Source organism: Tinamus guttatus, unplaced genomic scaffold, assembly GCF_059628265.1.
Source record: "Tinamus guttatus ecotype Peru unplaced genomic scaffold, ASM5962826v1 Tinamus_guttatus_pri_ptg000208l, whole genome shotgun sequence".
Lineage (NCBI taxonomy): Eukaryota > Metazoa > Chordata > Aves > Tinamiformes > Tinamidae > Tinamus > Tinamus guttatus.
The window spans coordinates 2,784,518-2,805,579 of record NW_028288742.1 but is presented as its reverse complement, the minus strand read 5'-3'; the positions used below and the strand labels follow the sequence as shown (position 1 = coordinate 2,805,579).

The 21,062-nt window shown below is 38.7% G+C and overlaps 1 protein-coding gene across 1 annotated transcript in view; it reads left to right on the top strand.

The window, feature by feature from the left end:
• Window positions 1-373: 373 nt before the first annotated feature.
• The window catches only part of AHCTF1 (AT-hook containing transcription factor 1), a 46,630-nt gene continuing 25,941 nt past the window's right edge, over window positions 374-21,062 (top strand). Inside the window, exons 1-8 of the mRNA XM_088524167.1 lie at window positions 374-467; window positions 7,007-7,133; window positions 8,347-8,600; window positions 11,596-11,776; window positions 12,325-12,532; window positions 13,918-14,034; window positions 15,133-15,217; window positions 18,657-18,807. Of these exons, the coding sequence (XP_088380293.1) occupies window positions 7,013-7,133; window positions 8,347-8,600; window positions 11,596-11,776; window positions 12,325-12,532; window positions 13,918-14,034; window positions 15,133-15,217; window positions 18,657-18,807 (1,117 nt within the window). The 5' untranslated portion in view covers window positions 374-467; window positions 7,007-7,012. The remainder of the gene's footprint in view (window positions 468-7,006; window positions 7,134-8,346; window positions 8,601-11,595; window positions 11,777-12,324; window positions 12,533-13,917; window positions 14,035-15,132; window positions 15,218-18,656; window positions 18,808-21,062) is intronic.

The following is a 21,062-nucleotide window of genomic DNA, read 5'->3' as shown; positions in this document are numbered from 1 at the left end:
CTAGTGCAAAGGCGCAGCTGTGCTGCCAAGGCACGGGGCCGCAGACAAAATGGCGCCTTCACCCCGCTCATGACGCTGGCCGCGGGAGTGCGCCGCGGACTACACTTCCCAGCGTGCCTTGCGCCGCCGCTTCCGCCCCCGGGCGCTTCCGCCCCGGAAGCGGCGGCGCAGGGCACGCTGGGAAGTGTAGTCCGACAGAGGCCGCGCGGCCGCTCCTCCCGCCCCGGGCCGGCTCCCGCGAATTTGAAAATTCCCGCGGCGGCTCTCGCGAGATCTCGCCCCGCCGCCCCGCCCCGCCCCGGCCCCGTGCGGCGGGTGCGCGAGCGAGGTGGGCGCCGCGCGCGCGGCGGGGGGAGGGGGGGGCGACGGGCGCGGCGGCGGCTGCGCAGGCCCCGAGGGGGGCGGCGGCGCCGGGCGGGCGGGCCCAGCCGCTCTGACCGCGGCGGGAGATGCCGCCGCGCTCACCGGCACGTACCGGGGGGAACGGGGGCGAGGCGGGCGCGAGCGGCGCGGCCGGGAGGCGACGTTTCCTCCTTGCGTTCCTTCCCCCTCCCCTCCCCCGCAGCAGCAGGTACCGGGCGCTCCAGAGGCCGCAGGGCCGGTAGCGGCGCCGCTGCGCAGCGCGGGCCCGGCCCCTTACGTAAGGGCCCCCCTGGGCCGCGGCGCCGCCGCACGTGGCCCCGCCGCGGCGGGGGGAGCGGCCGGGCCGGGCCGGGTCGGGTCGGGCGGCGGGGCCTGGGCTCGGCGCGCGGGGGCTGCGCCGGGGCCCCCAGCGGGCGCCCGTCCCCCTGCGCCGCGCCGGCTTCGCGTCGGCTTTTAAAAAGCGCGTTATTTATTGCCGTTGTTTGCCCGCCTTTTGGTCTCGTTCTCCAGGAGGAGGCGGAATGTTTCGTAGTGCGCATAGGGATCGCGGCAGGAGGACGGGGCTTGGCGGGGCGAGCGCGGTTTCAGGGGTGCCGAGGGCGCGGGGACCTGCCGTTCCTCCTCACGTTGCCAGCCCAACTTTGTGTCGCGTGTTACTGAGCCCTTGTGGGGCTCTTAGTTTTTGTGCGAAGCAGGCACCGTGCCGCAGAGTTGCTGACTTAACAGAAATGCTTCATCGCTTCTCCAGTAAGCTGCGACTCCAGGTCTGGAGTTCCTACCAATAGACAGAAACACGGCGTCAGCCTTTCAGGTCTACTTGCTGTTGCCTGATAATGTTTGGTAAAAATATGCCAAACTGGGGGGCTTAACTTTGTCAGGATCACTGAATCCCTATGGCAAAATAGGCTGCTTCAAATGATTTCTTAGACTCATCAGTTTAGATGGCCGTATCTGCCTTGGCTGGTAGGTCTCATATCAGTATGGGTGCCCAGTACTGTATTCTGCTCCTCACTCCATGTTTGCCTTGGGATTGCTTTTCTACCACGGTGAAATGAACTTCATCAGGCTTCTACTATTCTCTGTCTTATCTACTATTTTTTTTTAACTGTAAGTCACATATTTCTTTTATGTGGCTTATGTATTATTATTTTGTGTCTTATCTACTCAACAGGCTGTCAGATACGGTACTAGAGAAGTAGCAGTGACAGCCTTTGCGGGTGGTTCGCTTGGGTGGTGGGCAGAAAGCTTAAGCTAACCGGGTAGGAAAGAGCAGGTAAGCACCGTGGTACATGTTGCAAATGTTTCTGTAGCTCAGCTAGCCAGACTGCTTCTGTACTACGTGTTTCTGTGCTGGGGAGACTCTGTGATGTGGTGGGAACCTCACGTTGCGCTAGGGATGCCCTTCACTGCTGCCCAGCGTATTGGCACGGCTGGGTTCCGTGCCAAGGCAGTTAACAGGCGCTCTGCCTACCCCAGGCACAGCAGGTGACACATAAAGAGCCCTTCAGCAGCGACTGGGGGAACTTCTGTGAGCTTAACCAGAGTAGATAGGGATTGCAATTCTCAAATAAAAGCATAATCATGTCAGAGAATAACGGTGGGAATCAGTGTAGCCTTGACTCTAGTGTCAGCATCTCTTTGGTTTGGGTTTTGTGCCTTCTTGTATTTGAAGGAAGATCAAATCTATGGGCTGCATCAGGTACAGGTTCTTGGCTTTTGATGACTGAGTGGTTGATGGGATGGAGAGCTGAAATTCTTTTTTCTCCTACTGTAGGTTTTTGTTTTTCGCAGAGTTTGAGGACCATCCAAACAAATTTTGCAAGGCAATCTGTAGGCTGCATTTCAGTTAAATAAACCTGATTCTTGTATTCTGATACAGATAACTTATGGTAATGGTAATGGCTGGAGTAAAACTTATGGTCTGGATTAAATATTTGGGGATTTGGGTTAAATATTAGAGGGTTTTCCATCTGACAGTGAAAGAGTGATGTCTGTCAACTGCAGCCTTTCTTAGGGACATTTGCCTGTGAGAGTGAGGCTCTACGTGAAAGAGGGAGTTAAACCATTTGTGTCTTTGGTAGTAAATGCTGCTGCAAAATGAAGAAGGCTTGAACTCCCTCTTTTCCCCAGGCAGTGTGGTGCCTCCGTTCTCCTGCCAACCTTTATGCTCCCCAGAGCTCTCTGTGAACCAGCTAACTCTAATCTGGTAGAAACCATCCCCTTGCCTGGGTTAGTTTCCTGCCTGCTTAGGCAATTCTTGTACCGCGGTCAATGGTGGGTGTTCAGGTGAGCTGCAGGAATACAATGCTGGGATAAGGAAGCAGATGGAGGAATGGGAGGCAGGAACAGGCCTTTTCCAGTGGTGCTGAGCTTGCCATGGTTTAGGCGTGTAACTGATCCTATTTTGGGTGTTTTCTTCAGTTAGCCAAAAAGAGTTTGTCTTTGAAGCTGTTTTTCTTTTATTTCTGTCAGTTAATCTGATATCCCAGAACTCCAACTTGTCTATGTATGATTTGCTAGAATGTGCAATCTCTAGAATGTTTTTTTCCTGGAATCTGTTGACACAAAAACCCGTCATTGATCTGGGACTTGTGTCTTTAGAAATAGTTTGTGATGTTTGTAAGTCATAAATACCTTGGATGAAAGAAGGGTGGTAGTTTTGGCAGCCTGCACAGGGATCCCTTTGGAATAGGGATCCCACTGAAAGCTTCAGTTCCGCTTTGCTACTGAATGTGGAGCAAACCTGCAGCATTTCACACCTTAGCAGGCAGAGATATGAATGTGGTTGTTTTCAAAGAAAGCAGAAGTGCAGTTAGTGTTGGATGTGTCCTCTTAAATGAGAAGCTCCATTTTTTTAACCTATCCCTGGATGGAGTGGATCCCTGGATTTTTGGGAGCGTTTTCCGTTCTTTGTTTTCCCAGAAGTCTTTGGTTTAACTTAGTAGAGTGAAGCAAGTAAAATATTGTAATGACAAAATCAATAAATATTGCTCATGGTTTGTAATTGAGTTTATATGTCCTTGTTTCATATTGTCAAGCCAGCTGCCTAGAAGACTCATGTGAAATGCAACTGGCTTGCTGGACATGGCCAGTGCTCTGATATTTTCTTGCACTTTCATGTTCCTATTTTTCAGTTAAAGTTGCTGCAGCAAGATTAAAATGAGGGTTACAGGGATGGTTTGGGTGTTGCCTGCTTCATGGTTCTGCTGAGGACAGTGGCCTGAATTCTAGAGCCGGTGACACGTTTGTCGCCGTGGGCTGTGCCAAGGTGTGAGCTCTCCACCCGAGCGCTCACGGCTTCTGGCTTGCTGGGTTTGTTTTGTTCATTTGCTTTAGTCTTGGATCTTGCAACAGTATCTGAACATTAATTTTCAATTTGGCCGTGCAGACATCAGGCTTTTCCTTGTGAGCGGGCACTTGTCCTGTCAAGGTGAGCAGTATGAAGGGGAGTTAGTGGAACGGTATTTGAAACCTCACTGAGGGCATGGGGTTGAGAAGCATCCCTGAACATCCCTGGCAGCACAGCTGCCCCACTGACAGAGTCCTGCTGACTCTTAAAAATATCTTGCTACTATTGTGAAATAGTGTATTACTAATCTTGAAGTACTTTTTTCATCACACACAGCTGGATTTTAGATGCTTCAGTGCTTTTTTACAGGAAAAGTGTTACTGTTTATTCACTATGATCGTATCTCCTTTTCAGAATTTCACGGTGTTTTCCACATTTTGCTTCTTTAATAAATGTTGTTAAATTCAGTATTTCTGCTAAAAGAGCACCACTAATGAATAGAACTGTTTAATTTGTTCATTTGAAGTAAAAATCAAAATTATTCTGGAAGGTCGTTATGTTCTTTGACAATAAGCGTAAGAGTGCCATCGAATTGGCTCAGATCTGGTTCGCTGCTTGCTACAGCATCATCTCACTTTTTTTTTTTTTAATGTTCTTTTCCAGCGTTTGTCATTGCTAACTCCCATGTTTCCAATTTCTTTCTCTTCCATTTATTTCCCTATTGTACCTGTCCTGTAAAAACAGCAACAGTTGGTGGCAGAAGAAATAAGAAAGGCATGAGAACACATTAAATTGAGTTGTGTGAGAATATTTTATGTGTTTTTTCTTAATTTTGAAGTTTTCTAGTTTAGGGGTTTTTTTTTGTCCATTTCTGGTATTTATTTTATTTCCTGCTCCCATCTGTTTCATTTCTGTCCTTCTGCATGTGCTCTGCTCAGCTTCTTTGTTCATTCCAGAGTATATTCCTATTGCTTTAGCCTGCATTTATCTTGAATGTGAATTTTCTGCTTGGTTGCCTCCTTTTTCTGCTCTTTCAGATATATTACCTGGCTGTCTTGCTTTTCCTGTTCTGGATTTTTTCCTTCTGTGCAATGTAGGAGGAATAGAGGGTGACCACTCCTCTTGTCTCATTCAGCATCATAGTGCTGCTAAAGGCACATCCTGAAACAGCTGGATGCTGAAGGCATTTGCAGTCTGCTCTTCAGCAGATATTTTCTGTTAATATGTATCATCATGACTTTTTCATAAAACACATTTATTAAATGATTACAGTTAAACTAATCTAGTCTGCTGGTTGAAATGAGGAGCCTTTTACTCTCTAGAGTCATCATGTGTACGAATGTTCGACCTGTTGTCATTTAAGAATGACAGTTACAAAAACGAAAGCCCAGTCGATGTATTGCAAACCATTTTTTTTTCCACTTGGACCTTTATCTGCTGTGATAGTTAGTGTTGGCAGAGGAACAGCTTTTTTTTTTCTTTAAATATTGACTTGTTCTTGGTGCAAGAGCCTGAATTATGTTTCCTTTATTTCACCCATTAGTTGTTTTGAAGTTGGCAGAAGATACTTCAACCTCTTCTCAGAGAGGCTGCTTGTGACCGAAGTATAGTGAATTCCAGTGCTCAGCTTTTAGCAAAGTTTTTTTTTTTTTTTTTTTTAGCTTTCCCAGCAAAAGAAAGATAACTTAAATAAGTAATTCGTAATCAGGTGCTTTCCTTTTAATGACTGTTCTATTCCCAGAGCCTAGTCTTGAGGACTAGTTGTAGCTTTGTAAACTGTAAGGAAAACAGATTGCTGGTGCATGTCAGAAGCAGCAGCCATGTAACTTTATGTGCAGGATAATGCTTGTGTTGCATTCACCAGTACATGGCTTGTGTGTGCATGTAGATGGCCCTCTGCACCAACCTGGAGTGCAGTGTAGGGGTTTCCGTCTGTTTGACTGTGTCTGTGAGCATGTGTAACACCTAGAAATAGTGAACTGCATACTATGTACTAGTGAACTACGTAAGTCTTGTTCTTACAGGAAGCAAGATAAATAAGTCTTAAAGTCTTCCCGAGGCTCTTATAAGAAATCTCAGAACTTGTGAAAACTTTTATGTGGAGTAGGTTATATTTCCATGTGTTCGGATTATCTCTTAGTCACCTGTTTAGCTCTTAGTTTTGTAAAACAGGCTTTTAAGCTTTCCAACGAAAAAATTCTGCCTTAACACACTGAAATGTGAACTCTTTGTGGAGTACCTGTAGGGATGTGAATATTTTCTTAAAGCACTTCAAATTTTTATGAAGTATTGCGGAGCTACGATAGGACAGTCAAATAGAAAAAAGGGAATGGGATGAGGAGGAGGATTTAAATGCAAAGGTACAATAATGTTGCATGTTGGTCTCATGGAAAAGTACTTTTTAATGAGTTGTAAAAATACGTATTGCTTGTAGTGTAAAAGTAGCAGTGTATTTTCTGGCAAGTATTGAAATGAAGGTAGTTACATGCTTAGTATCTCTTAATTTGTTTGACTGGTAGTGCAAAAAGTGAGTAAGACAAATTATTAATAATACACAAAATTAGTTAGAAAATAATTAACAAAAATAAAGTATAAAATCAAGGGAAAGGAAGACTCATTGAAAAGCCTTTAAATAAGATTTTTTAATGATTCTCTTTTATTGTCCATTGTATGAGTAGGCTTCAGCTCAGTATGTTAGCTTTTTCTTTTACTTACCTGTCAATACCTGTGCATCAGTTATTGAGGAGGTCTCATAGGCATCAAAAATGTAAATGATCTTCCCACTCCGCTGTCGTGCAGTTAATACGGACCCGAGGGACCACGCACAAGTTCACCTCAGTTCCTGCAAGAATAGGAGGCCGTGCTTGACAGATGATGGATATAAACATGCTTTAGTGCTAATATCTCAAATTGTATAGGAAGCAGTATGAAATACAGGGACTGAAGGGGTTAAGGGATTCAACTATATTGAAACACATTTAGAAAACCCTTTTTAAAAATAAGACTCCTTCCTTTATTTCTTTGCTTCCTCTTTTTTTCCCTTTTTTTCCCCTTCCTTTCTTCATCAGCAAAAGAGGAATTTTGTTTCTTCAGGCATAGAGAAATTCAGTTATTTTTTCCTGCCACTCCCCAAAAGATTGAGCCTCTGAGAAATAGGCCCCTTTCTGTTGTCAGAATTATGTGTTGATGGATATGTACTTGGAGGAAAGCGTATACAGAAACATTTAAATGTTGTTGATAAGGACTTACAGCTAATGTATAGGAGTATATTCCCTAATACTGATTAACCCCTGTGAAGTTCAAAGATCTTTATGGCTAGCATGAATTTATTTTTCCCACTTTCTTTCTTTATAGTGAAGAATGCGAGACCTAACGGCTCAGGTAACGAGCAGTCTCCTGCAGTTTCCAGAGGTGACTATTCAGGCACTTGGGGAAGATGAGATAATCCTAGATTCTGTACTTCGTGGGAAGTTTTCTGGAGGTGAGTCTTTTCCTCTAAAATTTGTTCTGGTCTTGGCACAGAGACACTCATGCTTGGAGATTACCTAAGGCATACAGTGATATTATCAACTCTTTATCAGGTTGTTGCTATTGAGTTGTAGCAGAATTAGAATAAAAAAGGACATTTTAGCTATTAAAAATGCTAATGATAAAACATTAATATAGTTAAACTTTGAAACTACAGCAGTCCACATTAAAGACTGAACAATCATGTCCTATTAAAATTATTTACTTAAAACCATACTGAATCAGCAAGGCCTCCTCAACTTTTAATTACCTAGAAGTTATTTTTTCAAAACGTAGTAGCGTTGTCTTGGACTGTATTTTCACCAGCTCGAGCTTTGTGATCCTCCTGGTATCACATACAGAAATACTTCAGTTCTTGTGCAGTGTTAAGAGGCAAACAATCTTTTTCTTTCTTCATCTGAATAGAAACAGAAGGGAGGGTATAAGACTGTTAAGCACTGCAGCCGTCTTACCAAAGTGTTTAATAGGATGCAGATGAGTGTCCAGTGAGAGTTTCTGAAGTGGCTAAGCAGATTAGATTCCTGCCTTGCTAGATGATCTGAAAAGAGCTGGATGCATATCTGGATTTCTAGGTGTCTTGTTAAGACCAGCATCTATTAACCTAGTCATTAATATTTTCTTTGTGCTTAAAGTAGATCCATGAAATAGCATATGTTAAATTCCTCACAGAATCAGTACATGTAAAAGTTAATTTACCACTGCAGTGCCTATTCAGTGTTCATTCTACTGAATTCCCTGCCCAGCGTAGACATATGCCCTGTAAAATTAGTAAACCAGAAATTATTTATTTGAAACATGCTTTAAAATGTATATTTAATGTTATATGTATGTGTATGCATATATGTTTGTATATAAACTATTCAAAAATGATGTGAAGATTATGGCTGAGTATGTTGCAATCTTTGTCCCAACCAATCAAAACCCTTTCTCAGTGCAGGGCAGTCAAGTGCAAATGCAGAGTAAGGAGAAGGATAATTGCAGGGTTTATTGCCTAAGGATATCAAGGGGTGGTTTTACATAACTGGCCAGAATTAGGTAAGCCAGTCTTCTTCTGTTAGGTTGCGAGCACTTTTATTGCAGAGAAAAGGGACAGTGTCTTTTCTGCTTGAAATTTACTTCAATCAACTCTATTATTATTATATTTTTTTCCTTCTTTCTTCTTCTAGGGAGGAATGGCCTAGCATGGTTGGCATGTGGTCCCCAACTTGAGGTAGTGAACTCCGTGACAGGAGAGCGGCTCTCCGCATACCGGTTCAGTGGCGTGAATGAACAGCCTCCCAATGTTCTTGCGGTAAAGGAGTTTTCCTGGCAGAAGAGAACTGGATTGCTAGTTGGGCTGGAAGAAGCAGAGGGAAGTGTTCTCTGTCTGTATGACCTTGGAATATCAAGAGTCGTTAAAGCGGTTGTTCTTCCAGGAAGGGTGCGTACTTATTAATCTGAGAAATGAAGCTTTTATTTTGTTATAAAAGTGCTGCAAAATACTGTTTCAAGAAAACTTTGGGAGCATTGCTTTGTAGGTGTGTTTTTTTTTTTTTTTTAACTTTCTATTCTACTGCTTCAATCTACTCTCACTCACAGTATGCAGTCAAAGGAGCCTAGAGTTTAATGGTGCCATTTTCTTTTGAGTCATGCTGATAGTAAAACAAGTTTTCTGTATTTACTGAAGCCTGTGCATTTTCCTGATGCTCTAGTTCCTTGAAAAAAGGCATTGAAAAATAGTTTTTTATGTTTAGATCTTTGATACGAGACATTACAAAAAAAAAAAAAAAAACACCTCCCTAATTGATATTTGTTTGATATTTTCAACTGAGCTGATGGCTTTTATTAGTTTGGTCTTAAACTTTAGCTATTTTTATGTTTAGCTGTTTTAAGTTTAGCTTTTTAAATCCTTTTCATATAGAAGAGGAATGCTGATGTAATATAATTTTTGTATATATCCTGCTTTTATAACATATAAACTCAACTAATGTAATATCACCTAGTCCCATTATCTATGTTCTGTTTTGAAACAGAGCAGAGCTATAAGTATCAACTGGATTAGAGTTTTTTCATAGCATGAAAAGTAGTACAGGAGAAAATGTGAGGAGGGAAAATTGACTGCTGTGTGATAAATGTTACAAATTATGGAATAAAGCCAAGGCTTGTCTGAATTTTTACTGTTCTTCGCTGAATATTCTTGATTTATATGCATGTTTGGTCTGTTTTTGGTTCCCATTTTTGGTTCCTATCCTTTTGCTATTATATTAGTTAGATTAGTGTAGAAATGGGTGTTGCTAATTGGAGTGTAAGTTTGGAGTTGTGAATGGGAGTAAGGGCAAACAAAAACAAGTGGATAACACAAATAAGCTTGGCTACTGTCCATTTCTTTTGAATTTAATTCGGTAGCTCATATTTGCCTGTTACGTAACATATGACTTGGTATTTTAATTCTGTCTGTGATTTTTCACACTGATCATTTTTAAAAGGAAAACGTGGGTCTATTTTCAGCGTCATTTTCTGCAGCTTGTCGTTTACTTCTTGAAGACTTTAACAAGTTCTTTAATTTTAACTTATGGCCTATATTCCCCATGGGTATAACTTCTGGCGTCAATTAAGCTGTACAGGTTAACAGTAATTTAGACTGAACATACCAAAACATTAATATACTAGTACAGGATAGTTATTGTGAGAATGTGACTAGCTTTTAGTTGAAAGAGTAGGCAGTAAGCTGATTAGAACATCAAGGAACGAGTTCAAAAAAAAAAACCCAAACTCAAAACAAAATCTGTCTTTTTGTGGGAGCATCTGTAATTGCCCAGGAAATACCCCATGTAAAATGAAGTGGAAAATTGAATATGCTACTGTTAATATTATTTGTGATAAATTTTACTAAAAGCAACTCTGAATTGCAAACTTTAATGATGTTAATCTGCTTTATAATGCTCCTATTTTTCAAAACTATTGGGAAGTATTTTCTCAATTTTTTCTGGTTTGTATTGAGGAGGCCGCAGGATGGCATTCAGATTCAGTGAGCTGAGAAAAGTTTTCTTTGTTCATTCCCAGAATGAGTTGGCAGTAGTGTAGGAGAATATGAAAGCCAGTGCATAACACAGTGGAAAAATATGCTGTTTCAGGAGCTTCTACATGGAAAATGGAAGTGTTTAAACTCAGAAACACTTTCAGAAAACTGTATGCAAAAGCTGAAAAGATTCGTTTGGAGCCAGTTAAACAATGAAAAAAAAAATCTCTGCAAAGGAAAAGAAATTAGAAGCAACGCTTCTGGGTTGGATACTTTTGCAGTGAAATGCATGCTGTGTTTCTGTTCTCCTAATAAGTCACCAAGACTCAGAGCAGCATGAATTTGGATAATCAAAATGCTTTTGGTAATCCTTTGGGTAGCAGGGAGACAAGAAATGTGTTTTCTGGGAAACCTGAAACAGAATTATCTAGATTATTATAGACTTGTCTAAGATTAGAGCTGTGACAAAGATTAAAAATAAATTCTGTAGTGGATTGCTAGGCAATATAGTCATGCCAAATACTAAAGGTAGGAGGAGAGAACTATGGGGTTAAGGGGTTTGAGTATTTTTTTCCCACCTCTGGGAGGAGAAAGAATAAAAAAAGAAAGAAGAGATCCCTTGTGATCCTCATCTCTTTTATTTTCCTTAAATGTATTTTTTTCTGCTGATTTTATAAAAAAAATTAGATTTATTTTAATCAAATAATAACCAACATTCTTTTGTATGGCTTTAGTGCAGAAGTCTACTTGTATCTCTGCTGTCACATTGGTCATTGTCCTGGGGTGGATGTCACGGGTGCTGAAATGTTTTGCTGTAGTTTAGAACAGCTCAGAGTAGTTGCATGCTAAATGTTTTGAACACTGAGGAGCAGCATGCACTTAGTTAGCTTTTTATTTTAAAAGGTGTCGTTCTTTTGTTCTTGTTTTAATCTTTTTTTAGCTTGTTTTTATTAATGTATGCAAAAGAGTTGATGTAATTCCAGTATTTTTTTAAAAAAACTTATCTAGTAGCTACTTTAATCTGTATGAGGGCTGTATCAAGTTTACTAAACTAGTATCTGCCTTCAACATTCATTAGAAATGTTTCATTTCCAAAGAAATGGTTTGTTTGCCAGGCCACTGTATTAGTGCCTTTTCTGACTTAATGTCACGATTTAACCTAATAGAAGTTTCAAAGACGATCTTAACCTTTATTGCACTTATGGACTGTGAGCAGAGTGAGAATTGTATTTAGTCATAAACTTCCTAAATATTGTACATGTAGTTAATTTTAAAGTCTTAGTGTTTTATTTCTCTTTCAGTTTTTATGATTCTGCATTTCTTTTCTTGTTTCCGATATGCTAACTCTGACTTTCTGTTGACTGATTTCTATTAGTGTGTCAAACAGCTTAGGCATTAACCTGTAGTTTTCCTGTAGGTGACTGCTATAGAACCCATAATTAATCATGGAGGAGCCAGCGTGAGCACACAGCACCTGCACCAGAGCCTGCGATGGCTCTTTGGTGTGGCAGCAGTGGTTACGGATATTGGGCATATCCTTCTGGTTGACCTTTGTTTGGATGATTTATCTTGCAGTCAGAGTGAAACAGAAGCATCGGGTGAGTTGGCAGTTTTTAACCTTAAAATGCTAGTTTTGAAAGTAAGAAAACTCAGGTGTTCTAAACAAAGAATATGTATCCCCTTTTGAAGACGATAGCATGGAGACGCTTAACCCATGGGGAGTACCCATAACAGGTCGTGGTTTGCCATCATGTCATCCAAGTTGATTAAAGATGGGAGCAGTTTAATACTGTTTATAAATTGATGAATGTCTCTGTTGAAGATCCTTAAGCCATTATGTTTCTTGTCTGTGAGGTTTAGGAATTTTGCCATCTAAATCATCACAGCTGCCTGTTGGGAAGCTGCCTCAACCAGAGGCCTATATTTGTTGGGAAATTTGTTCTGCTTCCATTAAATGACTTGTGAAAAGCAGAAGGAATGCTTTAAAAATAAATTCTAACCTAAAAATCATGCATTTGCACGACTAAAATCTCAAGGTGTTAATTTATCATACATACATATGTATACATACAGTTATTTTGAAGTATTTAAAATGCATCCTAAATAAAAGAACACATTCTTTTATTGAATGATTTTGTGTATTTAGACCTCGAAGTTATCACTGGAATTCCTGCTGAAATTCCCCAAAGAAGAGAAGCTGTGACCAGAGAGGGGCGACATCTCTGCTTTCAAATTCAAAATCCTTCAGGAACAGCAATATCAACCTTATGCTACATAAGCAGAAGCAATCAGCTAGTAGTGGGTTTTTCAGATGGTTATCTATCACTATGGAATATGAAAACTTTGAAGAAGGAGTAAGTAGGCCTTTAAGACTCTGCCACACCTAGTGGTGCAAGGATTTCAAGTTTTGCTTAAGGAAATATGTTAAAATAAAGGGTAGCTTGTTTTCAAGGACTGAAATTCTTGAGTATAATCTTAACAGTTCTTTCCGTCAGCAGTGTTCAGTGAAACCAGGAAACTTTTAAAAATCATTTTTCAGAACTGTTTACTGCAGTTAGGACATAACTTACAAAAGTTCACTATATCAATAATGCAATTTTGCTGATGATATTCTTAAAAGTATCAAGGATAAAGCTTGTGAAACATAAAAAATCATAGCTGATTGGTGCCTGAGAATGTATTTTTCCCTACATTTCTGCCTTACCTGAAATAGGAGATTAACCAGATATAAGGAAAGGATGCTCATCATGTCATTTTATCATGAAACCTGAATTAAAGTTTGCTTGGAACATATGGAGATTGAAATAAGGGGCATGTAAATTTATGTGCAATAGAAAGATTAGGAGATGATTTCAAACCTGCCAAAAAACAATCTCACTTGAGATTTATGACCAAGGTCAGATAGACATTCATAAAGCACATCTGCAGTGACTCACCAGAAATTATTAGATGCATAAATAGATGAAGGAAGAAGTAGTAATTGTTGGGAATAGAAAAAAAGACTATGAAGTTGCAAATAAAATTTAGCAGAATATGCTTTTCTGCATTGTCCAAGTGAAGAAATGAGAAACTGTTTCTAGCACTGTTTTGAATTCGTTCAGAAGAAATTCTACAATTTAAATTCTGTACTCAAGTAAGCTACAACAGCAGCAGTTATCTTTTGCTTGGCAATTGGAATATTCATTTAGAAGAGATTGGTCAGGCAGAGGAGGGCATAAAGCCTTTCTTTTTTAGCATTTAAAGGACAACAAATCCCTTATCTAAACTGTTCCGTAAAAACTAGTCACTTCTTTGTCTCGCTGCATTGGGATATGAAATAGAAATGTGACTTCTTGCTCTTTGTGGTGGGTATGCATGCAGTTGCTCTCCTTTTGGAAGGTGTCTACTGCCATGATGAGGTGATGAGTGTCTTGTTGATGTTTTGGGAGAGATGAATGTTGAATGTATTCAGTTCTCCTCCTGCTTCTGGTCAGAGTTTCTGAGTAAATGATTCCACATTAAATAAGAATAATGTGAATATGTGCAGTTTCACACATGCTTGTGCATACATTTTCTTCTTATCACACATTTTTTGAATTGTCAAAAATATTTTAAAATGAGTGATTTCAAAATTCTCAAGTCGGACATTTTATTAAGAAGAAATGCTGTGGCTTTTGAAATGCGTTTAAGAATATCTAATATGATGCAAGTAATCAGCGTGTGTGGGCTCACCTCTGTTTTCTTCTTTTACCTATATTAGGTACCACTTTCAGCTTGAAGGAGGAAGGATTCCTGTCTATGCTGTTACTTTCCAGGAACCTGAAAATGATCCTCGCAATTGTTGCTACTTGTGGGCTGTTCAGTCTACACAAGAAAGGTGACTAAATCTCATTGTAAATGGCCGGAGTAAAAAATATATATATATATATATGTTTATATTGCTTTGAATACAACTGATGTGTGTATTTGTTTTATACAAATTTCCGTTTTATTTGTAGACTGAAAGTTAAGAGAAGTCAATCCACAGGGAAACATTCATTGACATAGTTGGCTATTAATCTCTTTCTTGAGTTTGGGAATTAACAAGGTGCATAATGTTGTGCACTAGTAAATCCTTCTTTTGTTTCATATTCTTTCTCTTAGTTAAACTGTGATTTTGAGTTGCTATTTTTTCATCAAATTGCTAATGTGGAATTGCATGTTTGTGTTTTTAATGCAGAGTTTCTGAAAGGGGGTAAAACAATAGTGGCTATATTTTTGTGTTTACATTCTTAAATTATTTTTTCTTGATGATTGCCTCATGACTTTTTTGACATTTGCATGATGATATCAAAATATCGTCAAACATAGTTTAGGCCGTGGATGTAGAACACGAACTTCCACTCTAACAGCCTGCTGCTATCAAAGGAAGGAGTGTCGCTGGTTACCTTGTGCCAGCTTTAGAAGTCTTTGGACTCTCCCTGATTCAGTTTAGAACATCTGGCAGGAAACTGTTCTTGAGTAGAAAAGTTTATGGTTTTCTGCTAGGCTGATGAAACAAATCAGAATGTAGAAGGGTGAGATGTATGCAAGAGAGAGACTGCAATATTATTACGATGGGGGAAAGGAACAAGATCTCCATTTTATTGCAAGCGAACTGTTTAATTAGCTCAGCTGTTCAAAGAGCAGCAGTCTTAGGTTTGAATTTAAGGCAGATTAGATTAAGAGCTCTTCACTGTGAAGAAATATTGCCAACAACTTTAGTCTGTGCAACACATTAAAGCTTTTATCATGGGAGCTGTTACTGTCAATCAACATTATCTCTTTTACATTTAGGATTTTCATGTGACCAGTTGTCATGGTTTGTGGAGTAGTATTTTCCTTTCCATCAAGAATATGCTCTTAAGGAAAGTTTCAATCTATGTCTAATAAAATGGTAGTTTTGCAGAGTATAAAACAATTTTGTAATCAAATTTTATTATTTATATCCTTTCAGTGAAGGTGATGTTGTGAGTTTACATCTGTTGCAGTTAGCATTTGGAGACAGAAAACGCTTGGCATCAGGACAAGTGATGTATGAGGTAAGATGTTCAGGTATATGAAAACATCATTATGTGAATGTCCATTAAAAATGTCAGGAATAGTATTTACTATCAGCATTCAGAGATGACTAAAATTCATTTTTGTATTGAGTTTTGTTTGGCACAGCCTTTATCTATGCTTTTTTGAAAACAAATCTTATGATTTTTAAACTACAGTGCGCTGTGTTCAGCTAGGTTCATCTGCAGAGAGGCCATATAAATACCAGGACTGTGCTCTTTGATTTCTGACCTTTTTCTTCTTTCCTTATATATGGTGAAGGTCCACTTTAAATTGTAAGTGTTGCTTTTGAGGAGATAACTTTAGCAGTTTGGAAAAGATGATTTTTCTTTAAAACACAGTATCTGTTAAGCATAGTATATGCAGTATATGCATAGTACATACTCTGCAGCTCTTTTTTTTTTTCTTTTTTCCTTTTAAATTAAAAGTGCTTTCACTACAATTCACTTCTGCATCTCTGATACTGCCCCAAACATTTTGGCAGGTTGGTAGATGAAAGTTTCTTTCATTTTTCTTCCCGTTTCATTTTTCACACTTTTGCATTGTTTTATCCCCTTTGAAAAATTTATCTTTAGCTACAAACTCATTGTTGGGAAAGACTTATCCTGTCTGCTTGTTTGGAAAAAAGTTGTTGTCTGTAAATGTTCCTGTCATGGCTGCTCTGTTTCTTAATCTTTTGCTATTCAGCAATTCTTTGTCTAGTTCCTCTTATGTTCCTGAAAAGGTGGTGACAAGTGTCGTTTTTTTCCCTCAAAGGATTGAAATGTTTCAGCAACTTTTTAACATGGAGTCATTAGAAATTCCAGTTGATGCTCTTTCTGAGAAATTGTATGAACTGATTAAACAATTTTCCTGTGCCCATGATATGGAAGAATTGCAGCATAGTTACTGTAAGACTTGTGACCCTCAACAGACTTTGCAGACCTTTTTTCTGCTCCCGCACTGTTTCTGTCTCCCTGATGATATGTTCTGTGGAAAAGTAAAGCAGGGCCTAGTGTTACAAAGCACCTGAACAGAGAACTAAGAAGATGGACTCTATGCAGAGAACAGATATGTTCTTCATCTAGATTAGAGATTACATCTTATATGCATAGCATTTTACCAAGATCTTGTGATACTGGCTCCTGGGAAAAACCACCAAAAGAAGGATCAAGACATGACCTATGATCTGCAGTTGGTATGAGGGACACTTTTGGATTCACAGTATTTTGCAGTTTGGTTGGTACTGCAGCATTAACCATGTCTACAGCTAGAGCTGCAAAAAGGTCTTCATGATTCCAAACTCACATATGTTGAAATACAATGTACCACTAACCCCAGGGTTGTTTTTTGGTTTTGATAGTGGCTGTCAAGAAGCCTAAAAAAGTGCTGATTCAGAGAAATATATATTGAGATTGTTGAATTCCAGTTCTGTGTACTCTTTCTTGCCTTCCATCATCTTCCTTATTGGTATAGTGTACTGTTTCTCAGACTTTTGTCAGCTAAAGAATATTTTTGAATTGTATGTCAATATTTTCCTTTTATGGGAGATTCCAAAGGTTTTAGTACTTAGAACTGCATACAAGTTGACTAGATCAGGTGGTTTTGTCCATCTTCAAGAGCAGAAAGCTTAAAAAATGCTGGTTTGCCAGACAGTGTTTGAGTAAATAGGAAGGAATGTACTGTTGACCTATGTTCCTTGGATAGAGCTTACAGGAGTGTGAAAGACCTCTCCATTAGAGCGGTGCATTAACTTTCCACGAGACAGCTATAAGGCTGCACAGCAGTGCATCTTTGTTGACTTTGTAGCATGGCTTTTGAAATGTGTGGACCTGTTGTCCAAGTTCAACATCAATGTGTCAACCTACTGTCTCCATTGCCATCAAGGCTGTCTTAAGTCTTTGTTCAAGTAATTAAATGCTCAGGATTCTTTGGATTATGTTTCCAAAGATTTTTTTTTTAAATGCCGTCTCAGTAATTAGTAAACGTAATGCCTCAAACCAAGGCTGTGAAGTGTCTCTTTACTACAGTCCTACATGTTGCAGAGTATACAGCATGCTTTTGTATTAGAGTCTCGGACCAATGTTGCTCATTTGAAAACCATCTTCATATTTTATAAGACCTGGTATCTCAAGACAAGTGGAGAAACCTTTAACCTGACTACATGGATGCGTTCTTCCTAAATGATACAGAAAACATGTATTAGTGATATCAAGACGATTTTGATGAGCAGTTTATGCGTTCACTTAACAGTATGAAGACGATTTGTGTTTAAGCACAATGAGAGTTGCTGAGTATTTTGGATTGTCTGAAATTCATCTGGATTCATTTAGCAGCTCTGTCTGCTTTACCACTCACAATACTGTGATTTAAATTTTGTTCTCAATGGTATTTAAAAGTAGATTTTTTTTTCAGCAGTTAAAATAGTCTTTAGCAGATTTATGGAGTTTTGATATTTTGTCAGATGGAACAATCTTTTGGAATTGTGGACCTCTTGTACAGTAATACATCGTTCATTTGAAAATTGTTTTTAGTGATTATTCCCTCTATAATAGAAGTGAGATTCTCTGCTCAGTCTTCACACTAGTTTCAAAGAGATGATTAGATACTTCTATCTTTTCTGTATTTGTCTGTTAAAATTTCCAAAGCCTCTAGCTAAAACAGAAGGAATGTTGTATACTTGTGGGCGTATGAATTTTAGCATTATTGGTTTTTAGCAATGAAAGACTTGGTTTTATTTAGATAGCTTTGAAAATTATTGTAGCATTTGCTAGAATGCTGGTCTCTCCTCAGGTTAGGAGTTAGATGTCTTCAATGAAAATATTTTGGTTTGTTGCCAGTTCATTTCAAAGCTCTAATAGAGCCCAGGATGCTTGAGCGGAATTTGGCAAAAGTTCATTTATGAATCCGTGGAGCTGCTACTTGTCCACAATTAATGCATTCCTTAAACCATGGGCGTTTGGAATGACAGTTTTTCAGTTAACACTTAACTAGAAAAAACTCAATGTCAGAGGTGCAACAGAGTAGTGCTCAGATTTTTTAATGTCTCAGAATTGCCAAGTCTGTACTAAGTCAAGGTCCCGTGTGGGTTGATGTGTATTGCATATTCCACTCCATTTTCCCCTGCTGTTGCTGTCGTGCTTGTTGAAGGAACTGAGGGATGTTTCACCCTTTAGTTTCTTCGACGGAATCAGAGGAGGAGTAAGTGGGTGCTATTGTGGTACAAAAGATGACTGCTAATCAGTAAGAAGTTATCATTTCAGTTATCATTTTACACTTGAAATTCTCTTATATATCAGATGTAGTTTCTATTTACTATCAAATAATCTCGTCAGAAATCCATAATGTACCTGTATTGTGTTAGATGCATAGTCTTTCATATTAGATGTAATAATATGTATATTAATCTCAAAATTACCTTTTTGCTTTTATTTTTCCCAGGGTTTGGAATACTGTGAAGAAAGGTACAGTTTAGATCTCACGGGTGGAGTCTTTCCTTTGAGAGGACAGACCAGCAATACTAAATTACTCAGTTGTCAAACTATAGAAAAATTTCGCAACCATGTTGACAGAGAGGATAGCATTAACGAAGGTTTGTTCCATGTCCGTGTCTTATACACATTGGGTTGTTCCAAAGGGAATGTGTTTAAAATCTGAGCAATGAATGCTGTTATCTACTTTCAGTCTAACCATATAATGACTGTACAGATTCGCATATTTGACTTATTTTAAAAATTAAATGCTTACCTTATATTCAAATACAGATATTTGAAGTGCAGTATGTCAGAGGAAATTTGATAATGAGTAAATACCTTAATGCCAGAAACTGTATACTTCTGTGACAGAAGATTAATTTAATTCATGCTTAATTATCTTTAAAACTCTGGATAGAAAGTGGAGTGGTGTATCTAAGTGATAGGCTGGATAGGCTTTTTCAGTAATTTGACCTGTTAACTACATGATCCATTGACAGTGTTAAGTTTTCAGAATATTTTTATATGCAGTAGAAGAAGAAAAACATTTTTACATTTTATGCTACCTGTTACTTTCTTTCCTTGAGGGAGTAAATACGTTAAGAAGTCAGTACTTTTTGTAAAGAGAACATTGAAGTTAAGGTTTATAAAAGGGTGAATTCGTTCTTCCTAACCCTTAGTTAAAATAATACAAATTATTTGTTGATATGGGCTTACCTGAATTCATCATTTACTGTGACTTGTCCGATACTTAGGATTTTCTTGGTACATTCAAATTGCTTTTTAGTGTTTTGGTTTATTTTAGGCCAGTGAATGAATACCTTTGTATGGGCAGCTTCAAGATCATAGAATGGGGCTTCTTTGGGGAAGGGAGGAGGGAAAAGGGTTTTATTTTAAGCTGGTTGACTTCTTGTAGCAATGTTTGGTAGGCGATCTATCTAATAATTAATATAGCATAATTAAAGTTAATGCTTTTCAGTCCTTTTATTCTTGCAGCTCTCTTCTATTTGTTGAATAACAAGAGGATTCTTTCTGTTGCTTAGAACTGTCATCTGGATAACTTTCCTTGTTCAGACCTGTGCTTGCATCTTCCTAAGCCAGTTTTTCCTACATCTCATAGATTTCTACATCTAACTACTCTTAATGGTTTTCCTCATCTCTGTAAACAGTTGAATTTCTTGTCGTGTCTTCCTCCGTCTTGCAATAGTTAAGCACACATCCCTGGATTTATAAATTCAGTTATACTCCCTCCATATCTTTGAAACTGCTGCTGAAATGATGATTTTCATAATTTTTGACTTCAGTCCTTTTCCATCATTTCTTACCAGCCTTGCCTTTTCTGTAACATCAGAATAAGTTAGTTGCGTGATACTCCTAGTCTGTTTCTCTGTGTTATCTTTGCTTTAATGCTGAACTAGTAATTTCCATCTCATGCTATGATGCCATCCTTCCTCCGTCCAGACGTTTTTTCCATTTGTTGTATGTTTCCGAGGAGAGCTCTTTCTAAACACTTCTAATTTTTCTTCATTTTTATCCCTCTTTGTGTTTCCTCTCTCCGTGCATCATGCTTCGTACAGTACCTGTACTTTTTCTGATGGTTCCTTGTTGGTCTTTATTCAGCATCTTTTTCAACTTAAGTTCTAGGCATGGATGGGCTTTTGCTGAATGTGTATTGAAACTAGCAGTGAAGCTGTGTTCTGAGTTATGAAAATAATTGTTATCTTTAGAGGCGATTTCAGCAGTTGAGAAAACCGGAATAGAACAGAAATTCACAGTAAAACAGAGCAAAGTATTTGAGAGTCCCTAAACTGTAATGATGAATTCAGCAGAGCAGAAAAAAAGAAAACATTTTGCCAAAGTTTGTTCTCTTGTTCTTAATACTATCAATGTAAATCATGTCCCACATGATTTGCTTATATCTAATGACCACATTCTCTCCAGAGAAGACACTCTTTTGCTAATGGAGTACTGCAATGTAACACTGTGAATGTTTTGCTTTAGATTTTTTTTTTTTTTTTTTTTTAGTCCTGATTTTTGAGTGGTTCTTATTTTGTGGAATTAGTTGTAGTCTTCTGTTTGGAATATGGTGGAAAGCACGTATTCTTAAAACTTTCAAGAGAGGCTAATCTAGAAACTTAACAATGCCAGTTGAGTTATGAAACTGTAGGATAAAGTTGTGTATTCATTTCCTTTCTAGCAGTAGCAATGTATATGTTTCTAGCATATTTTTAATGAAGTACTCATCTAACTAAATATTTTAATCAGTTTTTGACATGGAAAATTAATTTCTAATAATACGTAATTCATTTGGTTTGATTAAATGAAATTGATAAAATAGGTAGAATCAATAGAATCTGATAGAATTGATAAAATT